Below are 23,358 nucleotides of genomic sequence, written 5' to 3'. Positions count from 1 at the left end.
GACACGTTGAAGCTACATATTCAACAATTTCATTAGGAAATTGCATCGAGATATTTTTTTACCTGGCTCGTCGTTAAGAAGACTTTCCACATTTTCCTCCCACTGCTTTCCTCGGCTTTGCGCAACATTTTCCTCTTCGATTACTGAAAACAGGACGAAGGAATATCTTCACAACGTATCTCTTGAAACGCGTATCGAGGGGGAGAGTTGAAATAAATCGCGTGTCTCGTCATACGCCGAAAAATACATGAAAAAGGGGGAAAAAAGGGAATTTCGTTTCGAAACGCCATAAAATCTCGATACGATCGAATCCATCGAATTCGAAGCAAAGTTTCATCATCGAGCAATCGAGTAAAAATAGAACGTCACGTGCAGAGAGAGCCGTGCATCGCGGCCGACCGTTGTGGCGTGGCGGGTGGCGTGAAAACATGGCAACGACACGTGCAAAATTTCGAAACGCGCGCGACGCTATTTCTTCGTGGTGGTGGGCACGAAAATTCCCGCAAACAATTGCCAACCTTCCCCTGAATACAGAGAGGACCGACCACGACTCCCGCGGCCACTCTATTGAATTCGACTGGAGGAGAATCAATGGATGTCGGGGGATGGTGTGCTTTTTCGAACCGTTTCGTGTCCCAGACTCGACAAATCGTAACCTCGTGCTTCGAAAGTGGCGATCCCTCGATCGTTCGTTAAAAATCTATCGAAAAAAAGAAAGAAAGAAAGAAAAGGATCGAGCCACAGGAAGAAAAGAGAAGCGGAGGTTGCGGTTCGATTAATTTACGCGAAAAAAATTTCGAAAACGGCGAAAACAGTGATTCTCAATCTTATGAGGATTATATCACGGTTTTTCATCACTGAATTGAAAGACGAATCTGGGAGTAAAAAATATCGAGAGTTATCGAAGCTCAGAATTATTTGGCTTTGGAACTTTTCAGCGTTTTACCCTAAAGTATTTATTGAAAAGAGATGTAACAAGAGGGTTGTAAGATATTTTTTGAACTGTCATCTTCATCTCGTTTTTATTTAATTACTTTCAACGTTTATTCGTTTTACAATGATACTAGAAATTAATTCTTTCGCTGTTTAATCCAAACGAGACGAATTCGAGAATGAAATTACAAAGAATTGATCATCAAAAATTATTCTTCGTCATTTTCGATGATCGAAAGTAAGGAAAAATGAAAAAAAAATTACAAGTTATTGTATCAGAAGATTCACGGGTGAAGAGAAGTTGGAGAACACTGAAACGAGGCAGAGGGTTCACACGTGTACGCGGTAATGCAGAATCCGATCGAATCGGATCCCGTAGGTTCCCTGTCCTCCCTCTTGTTTTTTTCTCTGCATTGCGGACAACCCGACCGGCGAATTAAGCGGCCGTGGAAAGACGATTACATTTTCGACTAGTCCGCCGAGGCGGGCACAGGCTAGATACGATGGCCAGGGAAAAATTGCACACGGTGGAACCGACGATTGGATCGGCACAAAGCTTCGTTACGGGGCAAATTTTCTAAGGCTTCGCGGCCGCTATCCTTTTTCCTCGCTTTATGAAAGTCACGCTAGAGCGAGCCACGATTCGTCTCTGCCCTTCCAACGTATCTCTGATCGTTAACTTTTCGAAATAATACTTTTTCTCTTTTTCTTTTTTCCGTTCGAAAAATTCGTTTTCGAAATTTTATCATTTTTTTAGGATATGAAAGTTAATTCAAGATTGAAATTTTGTTTCAAAATTTGTCGGGATTACACGAAGAAAAGAATTTTTTTTGCATTGTCTTTTAATGCATTCAAGGAAGCGCAATTTTTCAAACCGAAAGTTAGGAATACATTAGATCTAAATTTTTGTTTAAAAGTAAGTCGAGTATTTTAAATCATCGTGTAAAGTTTTTGTTTTAAACGTGTCGTGTTGTTACGGCCAGGGAAAAGTTTTCTCGCCTTCCGAAGAATTCAGTTTGCTCAAGTGACGTTGACGGCGATGCTATTTTAACCTAAAGTTTTAATTGTTCCTTTCCGTGGTCTTTTGAACTCGCCTCAGAGAACACCGGTTCAGAGATAAAATAAAACTCGCAAAGAATTTTCATCTGAAAATCTTAGTGGAGAAAGAATTAGAAAGGTAACGTTTCACCACGATAGAGTCCAGAAACTAATTCATTATAGTCTAACCGTCCGTATTTTCAATGCGTGCATTGTTATATAATTTTTAAAGACGATTACAGATGATCAAGGATGATATTTAAATATAAATGAAATTTTAATATAAATTTTAATAATAATATAATAAATTCGTTTAAACCGAAATATTTCACACGTTGTAAAATTTTAATCGGTAAAAATATGCATTTAAAATATTTTTCAACCAATAGTGTTAAAATCGTATTTCAAAAACATCGTGAAATGAATGAACTTATATAAACCGCATAATATTACAAACGAATATTACAAACATACAATTTATATTAATGCAATTGTATCATATACACGGTATATTAAAATTTTATAAATAAATATTATTGGAACGCTGGAAAAAAACGATTAACGCTGACTCGATAATGAGATATCGTTTGAAAAAGAAAAAGAAAAATAATACACCCGATTGCTCACGATACAATTGCGTTACGATTTTATTACAATTTTTATCTCTCGTGAGATAAAATAATAATATATTAATCGAGATTCATTGAAACAAGCGTACCAACTGAATCTACGTAAATTCCACGTAGATCGCAAATTTACAATTTTATCTCTGCTCGTGCGTCATCGACACGTGTGATCGTACATCCTTCGATCGTCGAAGGAAACAAATAACACCTGTTGTGGAAAATTGTGAATTTTTGAAAAATTTATCTCGCTCAAGAGCGAGCGAGACGAGCGTTATTTATTTTCTACGAAATCGAATAAAGCATTAATCTCGTTTGTTTGGCCACTTGCGCGTGAAGAATTTAATAATGCCCTTCCGCATTCCATTTCGCGTGGAGGACCGAGTCACGAATTAACGATGCACGCCATTGCGCTGAAAAATATCTTCGAGGAAACGCGATTCTATTGATAATTCGATCAACGAGGATTCTAGATATTTAAAACGTTTCTCCTAACGAGGAGTGTGTTTAAACGAAAAATTGTTAAATACACGTTACGAAAAATCTCTTAAAAAGGTGCAGCACCGTGATTATTCAAGAAAGAACAATGGATGAATATTAAGTTTCTTAACTTTGTATTTTTAAAGTTGCTTACCACTGGTGGGAAAGGATGAAAAAATAAATTCGAAAGTTTAGGGAACCTCTTAAAAAATGTGGACTAATAAATAAATTCAGGATTAAAACTTATTTAAAACTGATGGACTCGTATGCATTATGGAGTGTCTGCGTGTAAAGCGAAGCGTACACTTGGAAATATTTTCAGAAAACTTTGCTTGCCAATGTAAATATGCAAATGATGTTTCTCTTGTTTCCGAAATGTTTTCCAATGTTTTTCCAAAACAGTTTGCAGTTATGTTTGCAAACAACTGTTTGTAAACAAATATCCGTGCCTCCTTCGCGTTTACAAAAGGGGGAAAACAATGCTTCTTGTCATCCATTTCAAATGAATACCAAGGAACAAAGTTCTGCAAGTGTCTGCAAACATTGTTGCTCAAAGAGTAATTTGGCTCATGGAATTTGACTATGTATAATTTTGCGGTTTAAATAGAGGAAGGTAGCTTCTGAATTTTCTGCTCGAGTCGAGCTTATTACGAACATTAGAAAAAAACTTTTCATAAAAAATAGTCACAAGTGTGAGTGAGAATCCGTGTTATTAATATTAATAAAAAAAAAAAAGAAAGAAAGAAAAGATTCTTGTGGATTATTTTTTTCGTTTCGACGGTTTAATTTCGATTTTGTTTGAAATTAATATTTCTGTAATCATGTGCTGCCGTTGTCAATACGGAGAATCAATATCTTGAAATATTTATCGCCTCCATTCATAGTCACCTGGCGAACGTATTCGATGGTCACAGAATGGGAATTTAATCCTTATTACAATGGAAACGTTGTTAGTTGTTCATTTCTGATTGAGAATCGTTCGAATTTTAATCGATTCTATCGTTATTGTAATTAAAAAAAAAACCTTTTAACTTTAAATATCGAGAAATAGGGAGAACGACACGAACGAGAAACACATTTGTTTTTATTTTTATGCAACGATATTTTCTCTGTCCGTTTAGTTTAATTTAGTGTTTAGTGTCCGTTGTTCACATTTATTCACACTAATGTAAATTATACGCTCGAATTCTGTTAACTGGTCTAATCTTGAAATATAATCTTGTTAGGTACAAGATAGTTATAATGTAATTCATAGGTACTAGAATTGTAAAGGGCTCGAACTCTATCTAGGGATTGCATATCTATTCAAGAGTTACGAAACTGAACACGTTCGACAATGTTCGAGCCTCTTTCAGATATTAGAAACAATATACAGAGTGTTTTGCTTTAATCCATTTGGACAGATTTTGGAAAATATGAAGAAATATGAAAAAAATATTTTAAACAAAAGTTGTAAGATTGCTAAGATGTTTGATTTTAAATGTTTATTTTTTAAAAATGGTGTTACTTTCTAACGTTAGTCAAAAAAGTTAGTGACACGTTTTTGAGTTGTTGATTGTTGAAATTTTTATTAGTGGAACTTTTGCCAAATATGATCTTCTTGAAATCCCATTTTTTCTCAAAGAAATTAAAACGAGACATTCTGTATACATATATAACATAATATATCTTCACATGATACAATAAATATTAAAATAATTCCTAATAAATGTTAATTTATTCAAAAAATATCATCAGATATATTTTTATTAATTATCAAAGAATAAAAAGTCTGCAAACCATTCATCTTTTATCTTAATTTGATAATTATCGATTATCAAAATTATCTCGAAACGAAATTTATTGTACTTAGAATTTAAAGCAATTTGATATTTCGTGATATATATTATTGTGGAACGTTTAAACAATTTTACACGATACGTGAAGTAAGAAACAATGTCTGATTGCCAAAGTCGGGCTCATTTGATAGATCAACCATTTATGCATGTACGTGTATCCGTGTACATTCTCTCGGATCAACGATTACCAACGGTGCATGGCCAAAGTCTCCCGATAACTTAGGTTATGTCTCGTTACAGGCTTATCGATCGTCTCGACAATTCTATGGTAATGTATAATGGTGCACCTGCGTGTACACAGGTGCGTGTGTATGTATGCGCATACAGGTGTCCCAACTGTACAAAGACGATTTACACGCGATTATAGTGTTGCTCTTAACACGTCCATGACGATAGAATTTCGACGTATCATTGCTCTATGTAAAGATTCTCATCTGATATTCTGATCCGATGAAATTACACTGGCAAGGATTATTATTTTATTGCAAGCATCGGATCTATTTTGAGAGAAATATATATATATATATTTCCGATAGTCACGTTGAATTACTTTCCCATTAATTTACGCGCGAACACAAAAGAATCGAGAAATCTTTCGTTTAAAAATTTAATTTTACATTTTATTTTAACATTTGTCCGATTTCTTTCTGAAGAATAAAATCACATATTTTTGTTTTAATTAAGCTTTAACTATTCTCGAAAATTCTGTAATGTGATTATGAATATTAATATCTTTTCAAATGTTTATATGGAAAATTTTATCGAAATCTTAAGTTCAGAAAATTTAATATAATTAGATAAAGTGTCTAATAATGTAATGAAGATTGACGTTCATTTATAATGTCACCAGCAATTTCAAGTAATTTTATGAATCGAAGAGCTTTATATTTAATCAACCTAGAATTATTACCTGGATATATTTTGATGTTGAAAACAAGGAAAATAGATCAACTGCGTTATTTGTGCGTAAAGAAAAATAAAAGAGATGGAAAATAAATAAGTTAGAAGACATCGTAAATCGAATATTCATTAAACTTTGAATAAAATATATCGATGTAATCTGGCTTCCAATTTTAGGAACTTCTGAAATACGTCTTGATATAATTGAGAGAAGAGATATATCTATAGAACCACTAGTAATTTACCAAAGTATTCGTACTATAGATCTTTTGGAACAAACGAGAAGAAGCAATTCAATTATTAAAGTTTAATCTGTAACTATGCATTGTGTTCAGAACTGATCCAATTAATCGGATCTATTTAGTTATCTGGAACCAGTAAATAAGACGAATCTATTCCAGAATTGATTTCAATATATTCTGACAGTTCGTTTCATCGATCTTTCCCAATTCAATATCTTTCCCTGAAATTATTTCTATTTCTTTCCACAATCGAGCGAAATGTGAACTGACACTACGAAGAAGGGCAAAGTTACGACTGGTTAAAATTAAACATTCCAACGAATATAAAACCGAATGAATAATAAAACAGGCATTATCCTGAATGTAAATGCTTAAAACGTATAACAGTCGTATATTTTCGCAACAAATGTTCCACAATACGTATTTCAACCTGAGAAAGTAAACTAATTTATAAAACGTGCCACAGTAGATGAAAATAATTTAATACAATCTATAATTTCCCGAAGATTTATCGTGCAAATTAAATTTACCGCGGCTGGTGTAATTAATGACAACGATCATATCAATATTTATTCAATTTTTAAATCATTTTAATGTACAGGATAACGGTATAATTCTTATTGATAATGAATATAAACGAATGATGCACGTCGTTTATACAGTTAATAAAAATTTTAAATATTTTTATTGTCGTATATAAAAATTCGCATTATAATTTTTAAATATTGTAATATTGATATCATTATATAAATATAATGATATGGATAACGTTACATTTATTTAACGAATCAACTAAAAGAAATATGATTGAAAATATTCAATCAATATATTTTCATAAGTTTTAAAATTAGAAATAATGGAGTCTGAAAATTAAATACGAACAATTATTATAAATTATATTTTTACGTAATAATTATCTTCGTTTCTAATATAATTATAACTGCGCAATGCTACGTAATAAGTAATAGAAAAACAGTAAAACTTTCGTCTTTTACGTCTGACCAATAATAATACTGTATTACTGTAGGAAAATTGATAGTTATTACACTGTGAATTATAGTACTTGTGTAAATTGGTATGCACGATTCTCGCATAGAAGAATATACAGGAGTTTATCAATTTTCATATCAGATGGGATAATTTTTTCCTCGATAATAATAAGATTATTTCAGGTAATAAGATTATTTGTTCCACGAAATAATTTACAATTTCAAGAAATACTGGTCGTACAAGGCATGTTGAATGCATTGCACCACGCGGTTTATAGTCTGCTATCATGAGTTTTATGCACGCTCATTACATTTCATTCTAACTTCTATCTGTAATATATCACTCTTTATTACCTACTACTGCTTCCTGTTACTTTATACTTTTCTGTTTATTCGTATATACTTGTTATATCTTTTTTATTTCGACATAAATAAGCCGTGCTGATAAAATATTCGATACATAAGTAACATTTCAATATATCTCTTTAGAACCAACAATATATTTAAAATGAATGTACGTTTTAGTTTTAGTTATTTTTTTTTTTTTTTTTTTTATATATATTGTTTCGTAATATTAAAATATTTTCTATTCTACTATAAAAAATCTTCCGTTAAACTTTTTAATCCCACTCATCAATATTTCATTTTATATTTCAATTTGCCACTTTTAAACAACTTTAAAAAGTCCTTATCTTTAATACATATTTAATACTTCCATAAAATGCTTACTTCCAGCAATTTATCGCGCATTAATAATCTTCTCTAAGAATTTCAATGCACATTCTTTGCAATACTTTTTTCTTTTATTCTATTGATGATGGACTGGATGAAAATATTTAACAGAATTATTAAGATACACATTTGAGAATGCAAAGACTCCCGATTCGATTTCGTCTAGCCTGTGAAACTTTCATTTTATTCGTCACTTTCACGATTTTATTTTATAAAATAAAAACTATCGAAAAAAAGAAGAAGAAGGATACAATTGCCGTAACAACGTTCAATATTTTTAGAAAAATTTGTTCTTCCAATCAAACGCATCGATTCCTTTCTCACATATCAAAAAAAAAAAAACAAAAACAAAAACAAAAAGAACAAAAAGAAAAAAAGAAAGAGGAAAAAAGATCTAATAACAAACATCACCTCAATTCCACCAAACACAAATCACTCGACACCCACTCGTATCTAATCCCATCCCCTCGAACAAGCAAGGATTGTACGTATTAATTGTAACACGGTCTGCGCACAGATAATATTCCACGACAACAAATTATAATTAGCATCCTCGGGTGCTCCACGCTTACTTGATACCGATCTCTCGTTACAACCGCGATCCTGATTCCCGAAACATTAAATTAGCCCGGTATCGCGAGCGTGAACACGAGGGAGGAGCATTATACGATTCCGTTACACGGGCAGCAAAAGGAGGGGGGAGTAATAAGTAACGTGCACGCGCACGTTGTACACGGTGGCCAAAGTAAATAAGGCTCGAGCCTATCGAGAAGTTGCACGGGTTGAAAATAAGTATGGCGCAGGAGGGTGAGATGGATAGATAAAAAGGGGGAAGGGAGGGTGGAGGGAGATGGAGGGGGAAGGGATGAAGGGTAACTCGGTTTATTGTAGCCGGGACGGAAATTCTCGCCGCTCCGAGCCCAGGTGTAATTTGCGAGGAGATAATAACCGGCGACCATGGTATCGAGCCTCTCCTCTTTTTTATTCACACTATGTATTGCATTTAAAAAAGGCAATCTCCGAAATAATTTGCGCGGGATCGGGCGGTCGCTATTTTTTTCTTTCTTTCCTTTTTTTTTTTTTTTTTTTTTTCCTTTTCTTTTTTTTTCCCCCAAAGCGAGTGGATGCACGAGTTTTCCCCGGAAATAACGCGGAAAGAGTAAGTGGCGGAAGCGGACAGAAACCAGATAGTAAACCGCGCTCTCATGAACGAAACCGTTTACAACAACCGGGATATTTGTTGTTCAACTGTTGTTTAATATTGCGTGTAATATTGCTTGTTGAATATTGTATGTTTTTCCAGATAATTTGTTACGTGCGAGTCTAACGTGTCTAATTTTAACTTGTGAAAACGTGGAACGTAAAATTGGATTATTTTCTATTAATAAGAATCGTATAAATATATGAATTAATAGGAGGACGAGAAAATCTTTTTTTCTTTTTAACAAAATTAGAGGGATCAATGGTTATGGATACCAAACTTTTTTGAAAAGGTGAAACCATTTCTTCTACATAATTTCGTGGTATCACGTCGCTTTTGAGATTGTATATCTTCATCACTGCTTCATTCACTGATTTTTAACAAATAAATTTCATTCTAGGAAATGAACACCTCGCTGGCATGGCAGCGTATTCATTCAGAGGAATGATTTTTTCTTTGTGAAAACGCACGATTTGAAAATGGTTGGAGGGAAGAAATAAAATAAAAATAAAATAAAATAGCTCGCCACCGTGATATTTCCCATGTTTTTCGAAGAATTATTTGAAAATCTAACGTTTCCTCGACGAGCACAAGTTTCCATTCATCTTTTCTATGATAACGTGGTTTCCGTCAAGGTTCAGTTAACCAGCTTATTAACGTAATTAACGCGAAGAGGGCCCTTCCGGTGTCGTCGCGCGAAGAAAAGAGGCTTCGCTCCCTCGCAATTTGATACGCGCCACAAAGCGACCAGCAAGATGACGGTTCTGTACTTTTCTTCCACGAGACGTCCTTACCGAGGCTTTTTTAAAATATGCGCACCGTCCCGCTCTTTGTCCGTGTATCACCGCGCGAGGGTTAAAGTTAGAAAGAAAGTGTGCTTTGATGCTCGCCGTCCACCGCCGCCCTTTCCATGTAAACGGCCAGCCGAAGTTTTTTCTTCTTTTCCATCCTACATTCAATATACTTTTCAAAGTATAACGTTTTAATTTTTGACCGTTTACTTCCTGTTTACACGCATCTGTCTATCCGCGTTCGCACTGAACTTGTACAAGTGGGGTGCACATCCCAAGTTGAAAACTTTTATCAAACTTTTACAAGTAACGATGCACTCTATTTCGGGAACAGGAAATTGAGAAAAGGAACGTTCGCTTTTTTTGGAGGGGAGTGGGGGGGAGAAGGTTCGTTAATTTAATTTAAAAACATCGTGGCAAGTTAAAGGGAAATTTCTTGTATTTGATTAATGATAGAAAGTTTTATAGAGTTGGAGAAGGAAATAGAAAGATTCTATCAGGTTATACGTGGATCAACACCCCAGTGGATGGCTTCCAGTCGATTCATTCGAAATGAATAAATGAATAAAATTATATACGAGGCTCGCCTCAATTGTACAGATCCACGGTTGATGAATAGATTCGGATATATTTCAATCGAAATAGGTATGTAATTTGTATTCAAATTCACGGTGTTTCATATCTTGTTTACCTTTCTCCTTATCCGAGTGTACTGTCTGGGAAATCGATAGCCTATGTATTATTACAGATTGATCGGATTGAGCTGATACCCTAGCTTGCCTAGATAATTCACGTCTCAGCTGTAATTTGTGAACTAAGACTGTAAGACTCGAGAGGGGAAACGGGGGGTGAATTATTTAATCGTTCCGTTGAAAAATTTACAACGATACTCGCTTTATATATACCCTTGCAGAGATTTTTCGATATTTTCCAGTATAAAATAACACGTTTTTAACAACATTCTGTTGTTAAATAACGATCGTGTATAATTTTATTAAAATTCTTTACGTCGATATGATTATCGACAATCTAGAAAAGAAAACTGAAAGAGTATTAAAAGTGGAAGATTGAAGGGCAACGGGTTCGCGCGGGTTAAACTATCGTATCGCAAAAGTTGAGAATTTAAAATAGTCGGTAGGATGGGAACTCTTGTGTGCCGCACCTTGGCTTGCAATTTGATACGTCTGGCAATCTGACAGCTAAACAGGTTATAAACGGGTAACTTTTACAGTCAACCTGCTGAATAACAATCTCGTGATTTCATTATTACGAATTCAGGATTATATTCTATCGTTTGTTCAAACTTTCAAGGGGTGTGCAAGAAGGAACGTATAAGAAGAAAAGAAAGTTTTTTTCACTTCCGACGAGCGAGACGTTAGAATTCCGCGTAGCGCGTTACATAATGGCGTATCTAACCGGAAGATCTGTTTTTTTTCTTCTTCTCTTTTCCTTTGGAAGTGCAGGAGAAGAAGAAATTCGAAATCGATAACCTCTTCTTTCATTATATTACGTCATGCTATACAATAATACAATTTTTCTGAAATCCTTCTTTCGATAGAAATCTCATCTAAGAGGAAAAATAAACAAAAATTCCTATTTCAGATTCTTTTAATATATATATATATATTACATCCATTTCGTTCTCTCATTTCCATTAACACTCTAAACTCGCGATTCTTAAGGAAACAACAAATTTTCCTTTTAAATTAGCCCGTTTTCACCGTGGAGCGATTTTATTGACATTTTTCCAATCACAAAAAGCCGGGTCGTCCGAGCTTTTATTCTCCTTCCTTCCCTCCTCCCCTCCCCCTCTTCCCAATCGCGATCTTCACCAGAGCTGCAGAAACTGGATTAAAGCCGGGCTGATCTTATCCGCCGACGTGTTAAACCCTCTCGTAGCCGCTTGATCGCCAGAGCAGAAGAAGTCGTCGTTATCGAGTTTTCAATGAAACCCATTGTTGGTTAATACCGAGCCGAATCGATTATTCTCCGACCGTCGTTTTCAAGAATGGAACGGCGATGAAGAAGGAGGGCGAAAGTGCGGATCGTACGATTTTCACATGCGGGTCGAAGGGCGGTATTCCTTTCTTTTTTTTTTTTTTTTTTTTCTTTTTCTTTTTCGAGAAAGAAGAATATAATACCGATACAGATTACCCGCAAGTCACGTTTCCAATGGCTGGTTTTTGTTATCTGACCGAACAGAAGGTTGAGATAAGTTAAAGATACGAGAATAAAATCTCTTCGAGGGGGAGGGGGTTATATCATCGGTCATGAGAATCGTGTCGAGAGGGGAACTTTTTCGCATCGAAGAAGTCGATTGGATTGGAAAAACAATGGTACTTAAGATGCGTGAGATAATGAAAAGAGGGAGGATCGATCGTGATGTTTTGTGATTTTGGAATGGAAGTAGATAGTATATGGAATATAACGATACGTGACTAAGTAGCAGTTCAATGTATAAGGTGTAAGTAGTATAACTTGGGATAATTCTGACATATAATTTTTATCGTAAGAAAAGTGATTAGAAGTTGAATGAAATATACCTAATAGCATAACAATTTTAGGTATTCAGTTTCGGATATTGATACAATTCAGTAGTATAATCTAGGATAATTCCGACATACGGTTCTACTAATCGTCCACACCGATAGAATGGCAATTTAACGTAGAATTACTTTCGCAGAAGTGACACGACCGTAGCCATCGAGCCACGTTCTCATCATTCATCGATTAACTATAACTTACGCATTAGCGTTACCTTTAATTTGATTTAATCGAGTAATACTCGACCCAGTCCAAGTAAATTAATTAATAACGTAATTCATTACTTGGCTCGAGAAAAGTATGCTCGATATCGATACGAGAACACGCTTTTAAATTAAAAACCTATATCTCATCCGTTCCGATTTTTATCCCTACTTCAGATCACCGAAAATTAATCACTTACAACCATATTATCTCATGTATCTACTTGCTCTCTCGACTCTAAATATTCACACGTTTCGAAAATCCAACAACCGATCAAGCAAAACATTTTATATCCTTCGCCTTCACACAAAACTGAAGTAAAAAAAAAAAAAAAAAAAGAACGAGAGAAAGAGAGAGTAAGGTGTTTATGATCGTTTGACGCCGCGAATCCAAGTCTCAAGGGGGCAACGGTTGCCTCGTTCGGGGGTCACCCTACCTCCAGACCAATCTGCTCGTTCCGTGGCAAGCTGAAAATTCTGTATTCAACGGGCGTCACGGTTCGGCACTACTATTAGGCCGGTAACTACTTATTCAAACCGGATCGTTCGAAACCGTCCCTTCCTCCCCCATCTCCCGGCCTGGTTGTCAACGCGATCACGTCCCTGGGTAGAATCCCTCACCCTCCCTCCCTCCCCTGCCTCCCCTGCTCTCCCCTCATCCCGTTCCACCAACACCAGATGCGCCACTTCTCCACCACCAGCATCTCGGTATCGTTACCGGCGGTCCACCACAGATACCTCAGGCTGCAGTCAGGATTACCAGAACCGCGTACAGTATCGGTTTGGATATCGTTATCGGCGGAGAGGAGGGGTTAACAATAAGACTAATGTCGCTAACGTCACCGCTACGCCCGCCGCTCTTACTAACGACATCATTATCGAACTGGTATCGCTACAGTTATTGTTAGCGGTAACTTTATTAACTCGATGGTCGACGAGCAGAAGGGGGAAGGGGAGGGGAGGAAGGGAGGGAGAGAGAGAGAGAGAGTGAGGCGTTACAACCTCTGGAAACGAACACTGGCTTTACACCGGATTATGCATTTACGTTATGCCCGACTCGACATCGATATCATCGGGATTTAATCTTTAACGTTATCGCCGTTCCCGTGATCGCGTCGAGCGAGAAACAGTGCCTCTCATATCGTTCCTCGTTCCTTCTATCTTTCGAAAGATTTTTAAAGGTGTTAATCGAAAATTTTGGCGTTCGAATTGTTTCGAATTGATTGTATCGAGGGCGAAGTTTCTATCTAATCCCTCCTTAAAATATTGATATTAATTACGCATAAAAGAGGATTTTCGTCTGCAATTCTACAAAGGAAAACACAAGGAAATCCGAAAGGTATCGATTTCTGTTCGGAATATTCCTTCTAAACGATCGATCGTTTCTCAACGTTTAAATTCTTAATCATCCCCTCTCGTATGATTGCGTTGTTGAGAAGCACTGGAGGATAACACGAGGAGGTCCACACGAGGTTATTATCGAAAACATCTGTGATCGTAGTTATTAACGTCTACGACCTCTCGAGGGGCAGTCGGCCGTGCAGTTATCAAGAATACGTACGCGGTGGAGTGGCTTCCGTGTAACGAGCGGCTATTACTATAGGTGCACCCACCATTGTCACCGTGACCACTTGACCTAACCTTTTTCCGTAACGACGCAGCTTCGACCGACCTCGCCGCCCCTCTCCCCTCCCCTCCCCTCCCCTCCCTTTCAACAATCTTCCATCGGACGCCCTCGTCCCCCGCCACGTTGTTTAGATGCAGTTTTATCGCCCCCTCCTCCCCGGTTCCAGGATCCGGGCGACGACGTACTCGGGACAATTCCTGTTGAGTTGGCCAGAGGAATGGCCAACGAGATCGCAAACACGGTTCCGGTTTACGTGTCCCCTGTGTATATCGGCCGGCCATGCTGCCTTTGCTCTTTCCGCTTATTTCGCCTCGTTTGCTGCCCACCGATCCCATCTCGCGATATATATATACACGATGGATTGGTGTCTCTTCTTTGGTGTCTTGATGCAGCGTGAGATGAGATGGATTATCGATTTTGTTAAAGGTTGTTTTCTGTATATTCGGAGGAAAGGGGGCGTGTTTCGTTTCTTTCCAAACATTCGAAGATCGAAGGAAATATATATTTTAGAGTTTTTCGATCCAGAAAATGGATCGAATATACGCTTATGATTTTCAGTGAGAAAAGATTTTTATTCTAGGTTCTTTTCGATTATGTTAATTGTTTTGGACGATCTTTTTAAAAGATGGATCGATGGCTGTTAGCGTCTGTGAATAGATAAAATGGATGGATGAAAGGGGATAGCTCGGTGGAGGGGATGTGAGAGAAGATTGAAGGGTAAGGATCTTAGAAATATTTTTAATTTTTCTAATTGTATTGATTTGAATAAAATCTTGAGCGAAGAATTTAGTTTAGAAGTTTTAAAAGAAAACTGTTATAGGGTCGGTGGAAATATTTTGTACTTTTTGTAAAATTACTAATTCAGAATATCTTTTCTCTTATCGATCTAAAGGATTTATCGTAGGACGGCGATTTATTAAGGGAATGAGATGATCATAAAATAAAATTTATCATTTTAATCGAACAGAATGGTATAATAAAAGAGTATGTCGATTGAAAAATATCCATTTAAATGAATATAATAAAAGTTGAAGCGCCGTGAAACTAAATAAAATTCGCAATCCGAGTCCCAAACGAGTTCAAATGGGAAAACTTTGATTAACTTATGAATATTTTCCAGAAATCGTAAAAATAGTTAGATTCCGGTAAATCACGTTGAGATCGAGAAATGCTCGAAATATTATTTGGATCGATTCGAATCTTTCGACATAAAAATACGACATAAAAGTCACTGTATAAAATTCATAAAGATTTTACAGTTCTTTGTAAAATTGTAATAATTCAAATGAATCTTTATCCATCCTTTTAACCGGATAAATCTACGTAATTTTAATTTTAATATCTTATATCTTATATTAAAAATATGATAAAACATATGATTTAAATATTTATCCGTTATATTTTATCAAAAAAAAAAAAAAAAACGTTTGAAATTCACGTCTCTCGCGGCAGAATTATCGTCATCTTATTCTTTGAACCGAGAGAACTGTGAACGCACAAGTGGATAACGATGCTCGTCTCAACTAACGAACTTCGTAATTAGTTGAGCCATTGACCGATACGTGTCCACCTTTGATGGACGGACGACTGTGCCACTGAGGCCACTACGAAACGCTCCTTGAAAATAATTTTCGTAGAAAATAAATTAAAATAATTTCTTCGCGATCTTCGATCAAATTAGATTAAATTTTAATAAACGCGCATCCTAAAATCGAAAGGATGAAACGTGTATTTCCAAAGAATTCTTTGAATTCCAAAAACCTAGGTCTCCTTCGAAATTATGTTAAATTTTCCAACTCTCTTGATTCTAATGTAATCAAATTATAAATTTGATTAATTTTCACTATTTTAAGAATCATCGTTTTCAATTTGCACAAAAATTGAAACTGTTCCGAAATTATCGTATTTCATATCAATGAAAATATATTTCACGACGATTTCTATCCATCTTTTATATTATTCCATCTTATATAAGGAAACAATAGTTTTTGATAGGCATTCGAGTTGTATATAATAGTTTTTTTTTTAATTCGAATCCCGACTATTAGAATCGATTCGACGTTATTAGCGCATAGTTTGCGGTTTCCAATGTCTAACGCAGTAATTAGCTTGTGTATCGGAAAGGTATTATTGGTATTATTATCGGATCAGATACGCATTGATCAAGGATTCCGTAGTTCATCCTTTCAAAATCCCTCGTAGTTTGCACTCGGTTACGCTACTGTCGCTGTTATATATTTTCCGTGTTTAATTACGCGTTAAAGATCTCCTATCTGTTTTGAGTTATACGAGGGGTCTACGATCACATATTCAATTTGGTGATTATGGAATATTCTGGAAATGGGGATGAAATATTAAATTGCACGCTGGTTAAAAAAAAAAAAAAAGAAAAAAGAAAAATTCGATAATTCAATGAAATATTGAAGTTTATATATTGTAATTTTAATAGAAACGTATAAAGGTAATGTACGGTGTTTCTAGAGTTTTTAAATAATTAATTATTCTTTTTAGATGGAAGCGAAATTAAAATTTGGAGACGAGAAATATTGAAAAAAAATTATTTTATCTAAACGTACGTAATAGTTCATTAAGCTTAAGCAAGTTAAATATAAAGCATGATTTTTATTTTTATATGCAACGTGTAAAAAATAAAGTCAATTATTTAAGGAATTGCAGAAACACGTTTCTCGTAGAATTATCATATCAACTAATAAAACAAATTATCTTGGAATGCAACGTTCATCTTGAGTACAAATTGCTAACATTTTCCTCCCGGTTATATATTTCATGCAGTTTGTAAGAAGAAGATGCGAAGTTAAATTAGGAAAAGCGTAAGCCATAAAAAATAGTATTACAGAGGATTTCCAAGTTCGACCTACATAGGGTTGAATTATAGTTTGTTCCAGATAAAAGCAAAAATTTAAACTGGATAAATTGGAAAAATTGTTTTCTAAACCTTTTAATTATTTAAATTCAAATAAAAAATTTTGCCTTATTTCGTCCTATATTCGTTTTGTAGATTTGCAATAATTAAGATATCAAATTATTAAATATTAATAAAAATATTTTGACACAATTTGATCAAATAAACGACAATTTTATAATAAAAAAAAAAAAAATCGTTCGAAAAAAAAATTGCAACTGTACACGATATTTCTCCAAATTTCGTTTCGCAGTGAAAGCATCACAAATTTTTCATTTCTATTCACCGCTATATTCTTTCGATAAAAAATCAATATTACTGCGATAAATCATTTTCGTTATTTTATCAATGCGTAAACGGTACAGAAAAATTTATGAAGAATCACAGTATGTATAGAAAGGGATATAGTACCTATTAATTATTTATAGTAATGTGATATTGATCTGTCTGGCTGGCTTCCACGAGATTGACCATTCGTAAACCCCATATGTAGTACCGCACGGGATTCGAAATGCATGTATGATGCGTTCTATCATTAATGATGGTCGTGTTGCGTAAGACCGCTTATTGTTGAATTAAATACGAACGATGTTCATAAATAATACAATTGTTCCATAATATACATAAATATATGTATAATATATAAACAATTATTAAATAATTCATGATCGTATAAAATTTTGTTCGTCGAAAATTTCGATATTTCCAAACGTGATTGCAAACGATTTTTGTTCATGATTTCCTAAAACCTGCGTATATGTAACAATCACAATCGTTCCGCAAACAACGATATCATCAAAATAGGATGCCTCGCTACGATAAACGCGATTACTCGCAATTATTAAATAAGGATAATTGATACGACGCGAGGTGAAACCACGTAGCGGCTGATAGGTTGATAATGCCCGAAATTGATAGCGGGGAATTTATAACGGAGAAATTATTCAAGTGTTTTCAAATGTTTCAAAATTACACGAATATTTCTAAATTCATTAGTTTAATGTCGTTTCGGGGACGGTTTAATCAATTAAATGCGACCATCGGCTCTAAACTCAATGTTCTCTTCAAAATTTCAACATATTTTCGAGCGATATTTTTAGACCAAATATTAATTAGCATTAATTTAAAATGTACACTATGTGTACACGAATTCGTGTGTAAATTGTGTAACGTCGCATCGAAAGGATACGATAATGAAGTATACGCGTCGAACGATCGATCGAAGTCATTAGTATGTTCATTTTGTGGATATTTGATATACATCCTGATGGAAGATCGTTTAATCGATGGTTTTTAATATCTCCATTATTCGTACAATTTTTCTTTTCTTTTTTTTTTTTTTTTTTTTCAATTTTATATTCCACGGACGAATGGTTCACACAATTTCGTACGGACACGTGCTCTTTACATTCATTGTGCGTATTAAATGTCCGGCGATATTATATGATTCATGAAAGCATTGCACGTCTCTGCACTTTACGCATGGGAGTTAACACGATTCATTCATTAATTTCTTTGAAAAATTTTGCTGACGCATTACGTGGCCGAAATGCGCATCCCAAAAAATATTTTCAAACAAGGGGATGGTGGAAAATGTTGAAAACCGTGATCAGCTATTTTTAATGACAATGATGAGGTTGCTCCTTTTTGTATCAAATAATATTGTTTACTGCAAATTAAGCTGATAGTTGATTATCTTCCGTGTATATGTATACACATAAAAAAAAAAGATATCGTTATATATTCAAACTGTATATTTAATATATTCATTAATAAATGAGAAAACAATATTGAAATTAATTTGGAATTTAAATTTTCGTTCTTATAATTGAAAATCAAAATTACGATTTCCAAGCTGACACATTTTGATTGTTATTATTCTTGTAGTAGAAACACAACGAAATCCAACGGTGTGCATGTTTTATTAATTCATATCCTCGTAATATCGGTACACATTAAAGCCAGTTCATGTTTTAATGCATGAACATTTACATCTTTCGCGTTTGCTTAACGACGAAAACCATATCACGATCGGGTTCCTTTTATATTTCACTCTGCAGGAAATTTACCAAATTTCATCATCCGATCTCATCTCTTTCCCCGATTACGTACGATTATCTTTCCCTCGTTAATAATTATCGCGAACGAAAAAAATCTTGCGTTTTAAAACATTTTAACTCTTCCTCTTTCTTTCTATCTTATCTTTAGATAGAAACTAAAATTTGCTGTAACTAAGTTTCAAGCGTTGAAGATCGAGCATTTGAGGTTAGGGCGTGTAGCATGGCCATCCAAAGTTTTGGATTGATCGAGTGTGTCTTGGGGATATCTGTGTAAGTAGTTTACCTAAACTCAATGAAAGAGACTGTAGAACAGGGAAAGAATGATTGTCTCGGTTGAAGAATATAAAGTAAGTATATAAAATATAAGAATTTAGAATAGAGAAAGGAAAATTGTTCCAGTAATAATATACACACATAATATATATATGACATAATAATGATCCTCCATAATTTGCAAACGAATTTCATTGTTGTAAATATGCTTATGAAGACGTTCCTTAAAAAAAGAAAAAAGAAAAAATGAAGAACAGAAAGATTCGAAAGTATCGCGGGTATAGCTGTCAAAAAATATCGTTGCCATTTAAAAATCCAATGCGCAAAGAGTCATGCGTGACAAGTGGGTCCAACGCTCAAGGGTGGCGCATAGGAAGTTTTATCTGGCCGTGGGGAGTTATTTCACTTTTATCTGAAATTAAAACGTCGCTTTCGCAATTTTTGAAAGGAGGCCGACATTACGCGTGATATCTGCGATCTGGTGCATAGCGGTTTTGCCCATTAACTGGTGCGCTGCTCGCGAAATTTAAACGGTTGGAAAACTACGGAAAAATGACACGGAGAATAGAAATTCAAATTAAATGTAGTGGTTCCGCCACACGCGAATTCAATTGTCTGGATTAATTCGAACGACAATTAATTCGAACAATTTAAGCGTGAAAAAAAGTGGCTTTATTTAGATTCCTTTCATTACCGTACCGACAATCTAATTCTCTCGTCGATTGATTTTTTATTTTTTTTTTTTTATTTTTTTAACGAACGATCGACTATTTTGCGATTTTAGATTATTCCATTATTCCATTATCCCATTCCCGAGAAGGTTAATTTCCCGACTAACTCTATTACTACTATTTTTTTTTTTTTTCATTTTCATTTTCAAAAGTTATAAGATACGAGTAAATAATCCAATGTAAATCCAAAGAAACATTTCTCCTCGCGCAAAATTTTCATAACATAAAACTTCATTACAGCACGGATTACCTAGTAAAATTATTTTGCAAAAGAACACATCTCATCTTTCTAGAGAGGAGAAATATTAAACAACGTAATCTCCGCAAACATAAAACAGTGAAAAATTCGCGATGCAACTTTATTTACCTTAAAAATATCTCCCATCACGACTTCAAACAACGCGCAATACGTATCCAATATCGTTAATAAATGCGTTTGTTCAACACCCGAACACGCGACATCGTTTCCAAAGGCGGGAACGTAATCCTCGTTCAAAATCATTACGAACCACGCAAAACCGTTCATCTCCTGTATACAGCGCATTCAGTTTCTCCCTTTCATCCGAGATTAAAAACGGCCGCCTCGCGTGCCCGTTTCCATACCACCCTTCGATGATTCCCCCATCGTAACGAGACATTCGCGGTGCCGCATACTTATATAAAAATCTGGGCTGGGAATGGAATTGTTTGAATGCTACTCCCCGGCTAATGACAGTTATCGTTCGTCGTTTATTCCCTCCAAGCCTCTTTACGACTTTTCGCCGCGTTTAGAGACGACGCTGAACGAGGGGGCCAGCGGCCGCAAGCACGGCCGCAGATTAACTCCCCCGCGTTCCCATCATTTTTCTCTATTAGCCAAAGATTTACGAGGTTGTTTCAGGCTGCGAGAACCGCGTGCAGTTTTTGGAATCCCGTGACTTTGGACTTTTTCCAAATAACTGGCCGCGTTGAAACCTCGTCAATTAGCGATCAGTTCAAACGCGTCTGCGTATTTACAACGAATGGACGAACGTGTTCGATGATCTTAATTGCGTGGAGGATTTTACGTAATTTTAATTCGTTATTCCATGAATCGATCTTGAATCTCGATGGAATTTCAATTGTTCGATACGATTGTTCGTCCCTCGTTTACTCCCCGGCAAGTTTTTGAAGCGAGTATAATACTATGCGAGCGAGCGGATTAAAATAATCAAGAGGAGTCCTGATTATCATCCGCTTGGAATTTCAAATTAGTTGCTACGTGCTGCGAGATAAATTGTTTTGAAAGAATAGGTATCTAGAATGCATGTATACGAGTATGAATGAGATATATATATAACGCTTTTGCATGATCAAAATCACCTCTTTATTCGAAGAATAATTTGTCATCGTTCAACAAATTTAAATATCCTTTTGTATTTAACTAAATATTAATAAGATTTATTATAAGAATGGATAAAAATAACTTAATAAAATATCGATGTTACTTTGGATGCAGTTTTAAAAGGGGGTGAAAAAAAAAGAAGGAAAAAAGAGGAAGAGACGAAATCATGAATACGGAATTTGTTTTTCGACGAGCTTGAAAATGCTCGTTATCTGCGCGAGATAGCCCGCGCCATTATTATCATTGTTTCGGTATTAAAATTAAAATGCGCGCGTGTGAAACGCGAGAATTTTTTTTTTTCTCTTTTTGCATAACAAAAATATTAAAATTTCCTATCGAACAGATTTATCTATACCGTTCAAAAGAATTGTTGAACACTGATCGGCAATAAACGAAACGCGTGCAAAAATTTACGGATATTGGTTGGTGCCCTTCAATAATTTCCCTTGTATCCCCCCACGTGAAATATTCTATTCGTTTGAATTGTAAACGATTCACAATGCGTAGGGATATTCAACGGGAGATAACTGGAACGTTATACGTAACAATTACCAGTTATTGAAGTGAAAAGTGAATTACGAACTATTATAGTTATTAGAGAAATATATATGAAACGTTAGATTGGTTGTGCAATTCTAGATTTTTATATTTATACAGTTAGAGTTTTATTTGGGAATTGCTTTGAATTAAATACACAATTAAAATTTACATTAAATTTACAATAATATACATATGTTAAATTTTATTTTGAAATTTCTTTGGTTCTCTTGTTTTAATTACTATGAAATTAGAAAAAAAAAAATTTCTGAATACATCGATAAAAGAGAATTAAAATCGTTGAAAAATGTGAGAAACGTATTTTAATTATTTACGTAATATACATATGTTAAATTTCATTTTGATTTTTTGGTCCCTGTTCTAATTACTGTAAAATTGGCAAAGAAAAAAAATTTCCAATTACATCGATAAAAGAAAATTAAAATCGTTGAAAAATGTGAGGAATATATTTTAATTGCTCAAAAAAAATTTTATTCACGAGATAATTTCGATAGTGAAAATTCTTAATATAAGTATATTTAAAATGAACAGAAAACCTTCAGAATAACACGATGTTTTACACATGTTCCATTTGTAATACAATTTACGATATAATCTTTTCCATCGTACGAATTTATTTCTCTGTGCGTTAAACGATCACCGTTACACGTTCTAACACAAAATTACAACACGTGTAAAGATAACATAATAAAATTACTTGCCAAATGTACATGTAATATGTATGAAATATATGAATACATCTCGCATAATTTACCATATTGTTTACATATTTCTTGTTACATATTTGGACGCGTTTTATCTGCATAAATAACGGCAGCCTCGTGTTAATCAACGAGGCATACAAAATACTTTTTCATGCTAACCGATCTCTTGATTGAATATGCAAATGCGCCCCTACATTTATTAGAACGTCCCCGCCCTGTAAAATTTCACCCGATAATGTTCCTTCCCCTATATTAAATGGCGTTGAACGTTGAACGTTGTAAAAATAACAATGGAGGCAATGGTCAATGCCTTTACAACGCGGTGAAGATAAAAGCAGGCAAGGTGTTCGAAGACGTGGACGCGAGAAATCGCGTTATTACAAAAATACACACTAACACCTCTCTAAAACGTATTTCCCTGTATCGCTCCGCGAAAATATCCATATCCATTTGCACGTAAATGCAAAAGTTTGTTCGATAAAGCAGTTCGAAAAATTCCCCATCAAAAACTGTAATAACATTGAAATTAACGAAGGAGGAGGGGGGAGGGGTCTTTTTGCCAACCAACAGAATCGGCGGAACATTTTTCCAGGGGACGTTTCGAT

At 34.9% G+C, this 23,358-nt stretch overlaps 1 protein-coding gene across 2 annotated transcripts in view; it reads right to left on the bottom strand.

Annotated features, from left to right (window-relative positions):
- LOC122719827 (protein timeless homolog) overlaps window positions 1-23,358 on the bottom strand; it is a 183,913-nt gene that overhangs the window by 15,083 nt on the left and 145,472 nt on the right. For both annotated transcript variants that reach the window (XM_043946017.1, XM_043946016.1), the window contains one exon: window positions 63-143. In XM_043946017.1, the coding sequence (XP_043801952.1) occupies window positions 63-143 (81 nt within the window). The remainder of the gene's footprint in view (window positions 1-62; window positions 144-23,358) is intronic.

Source organism: Apis laboriosa, unplaced genomic scaffold (assembly GCF_014066325.1).
Source record: "Apis laboriosa isolate Shangri-la unplaced genomic scaffold, ASM1406632v1 scaffold9_cov152, whole genome shotgun sequence".
Taxonomy (NCBI): Eukaryota; Metazoa; Arthropoda; class Insecta; order Hymenoptera; family Apidae; genus Apis; species Apis laboriosa.
Note: the sequence above shows the minus strand (reverse complement) of the source record. Positions and strands in the feature narration are given on the sequence as shown.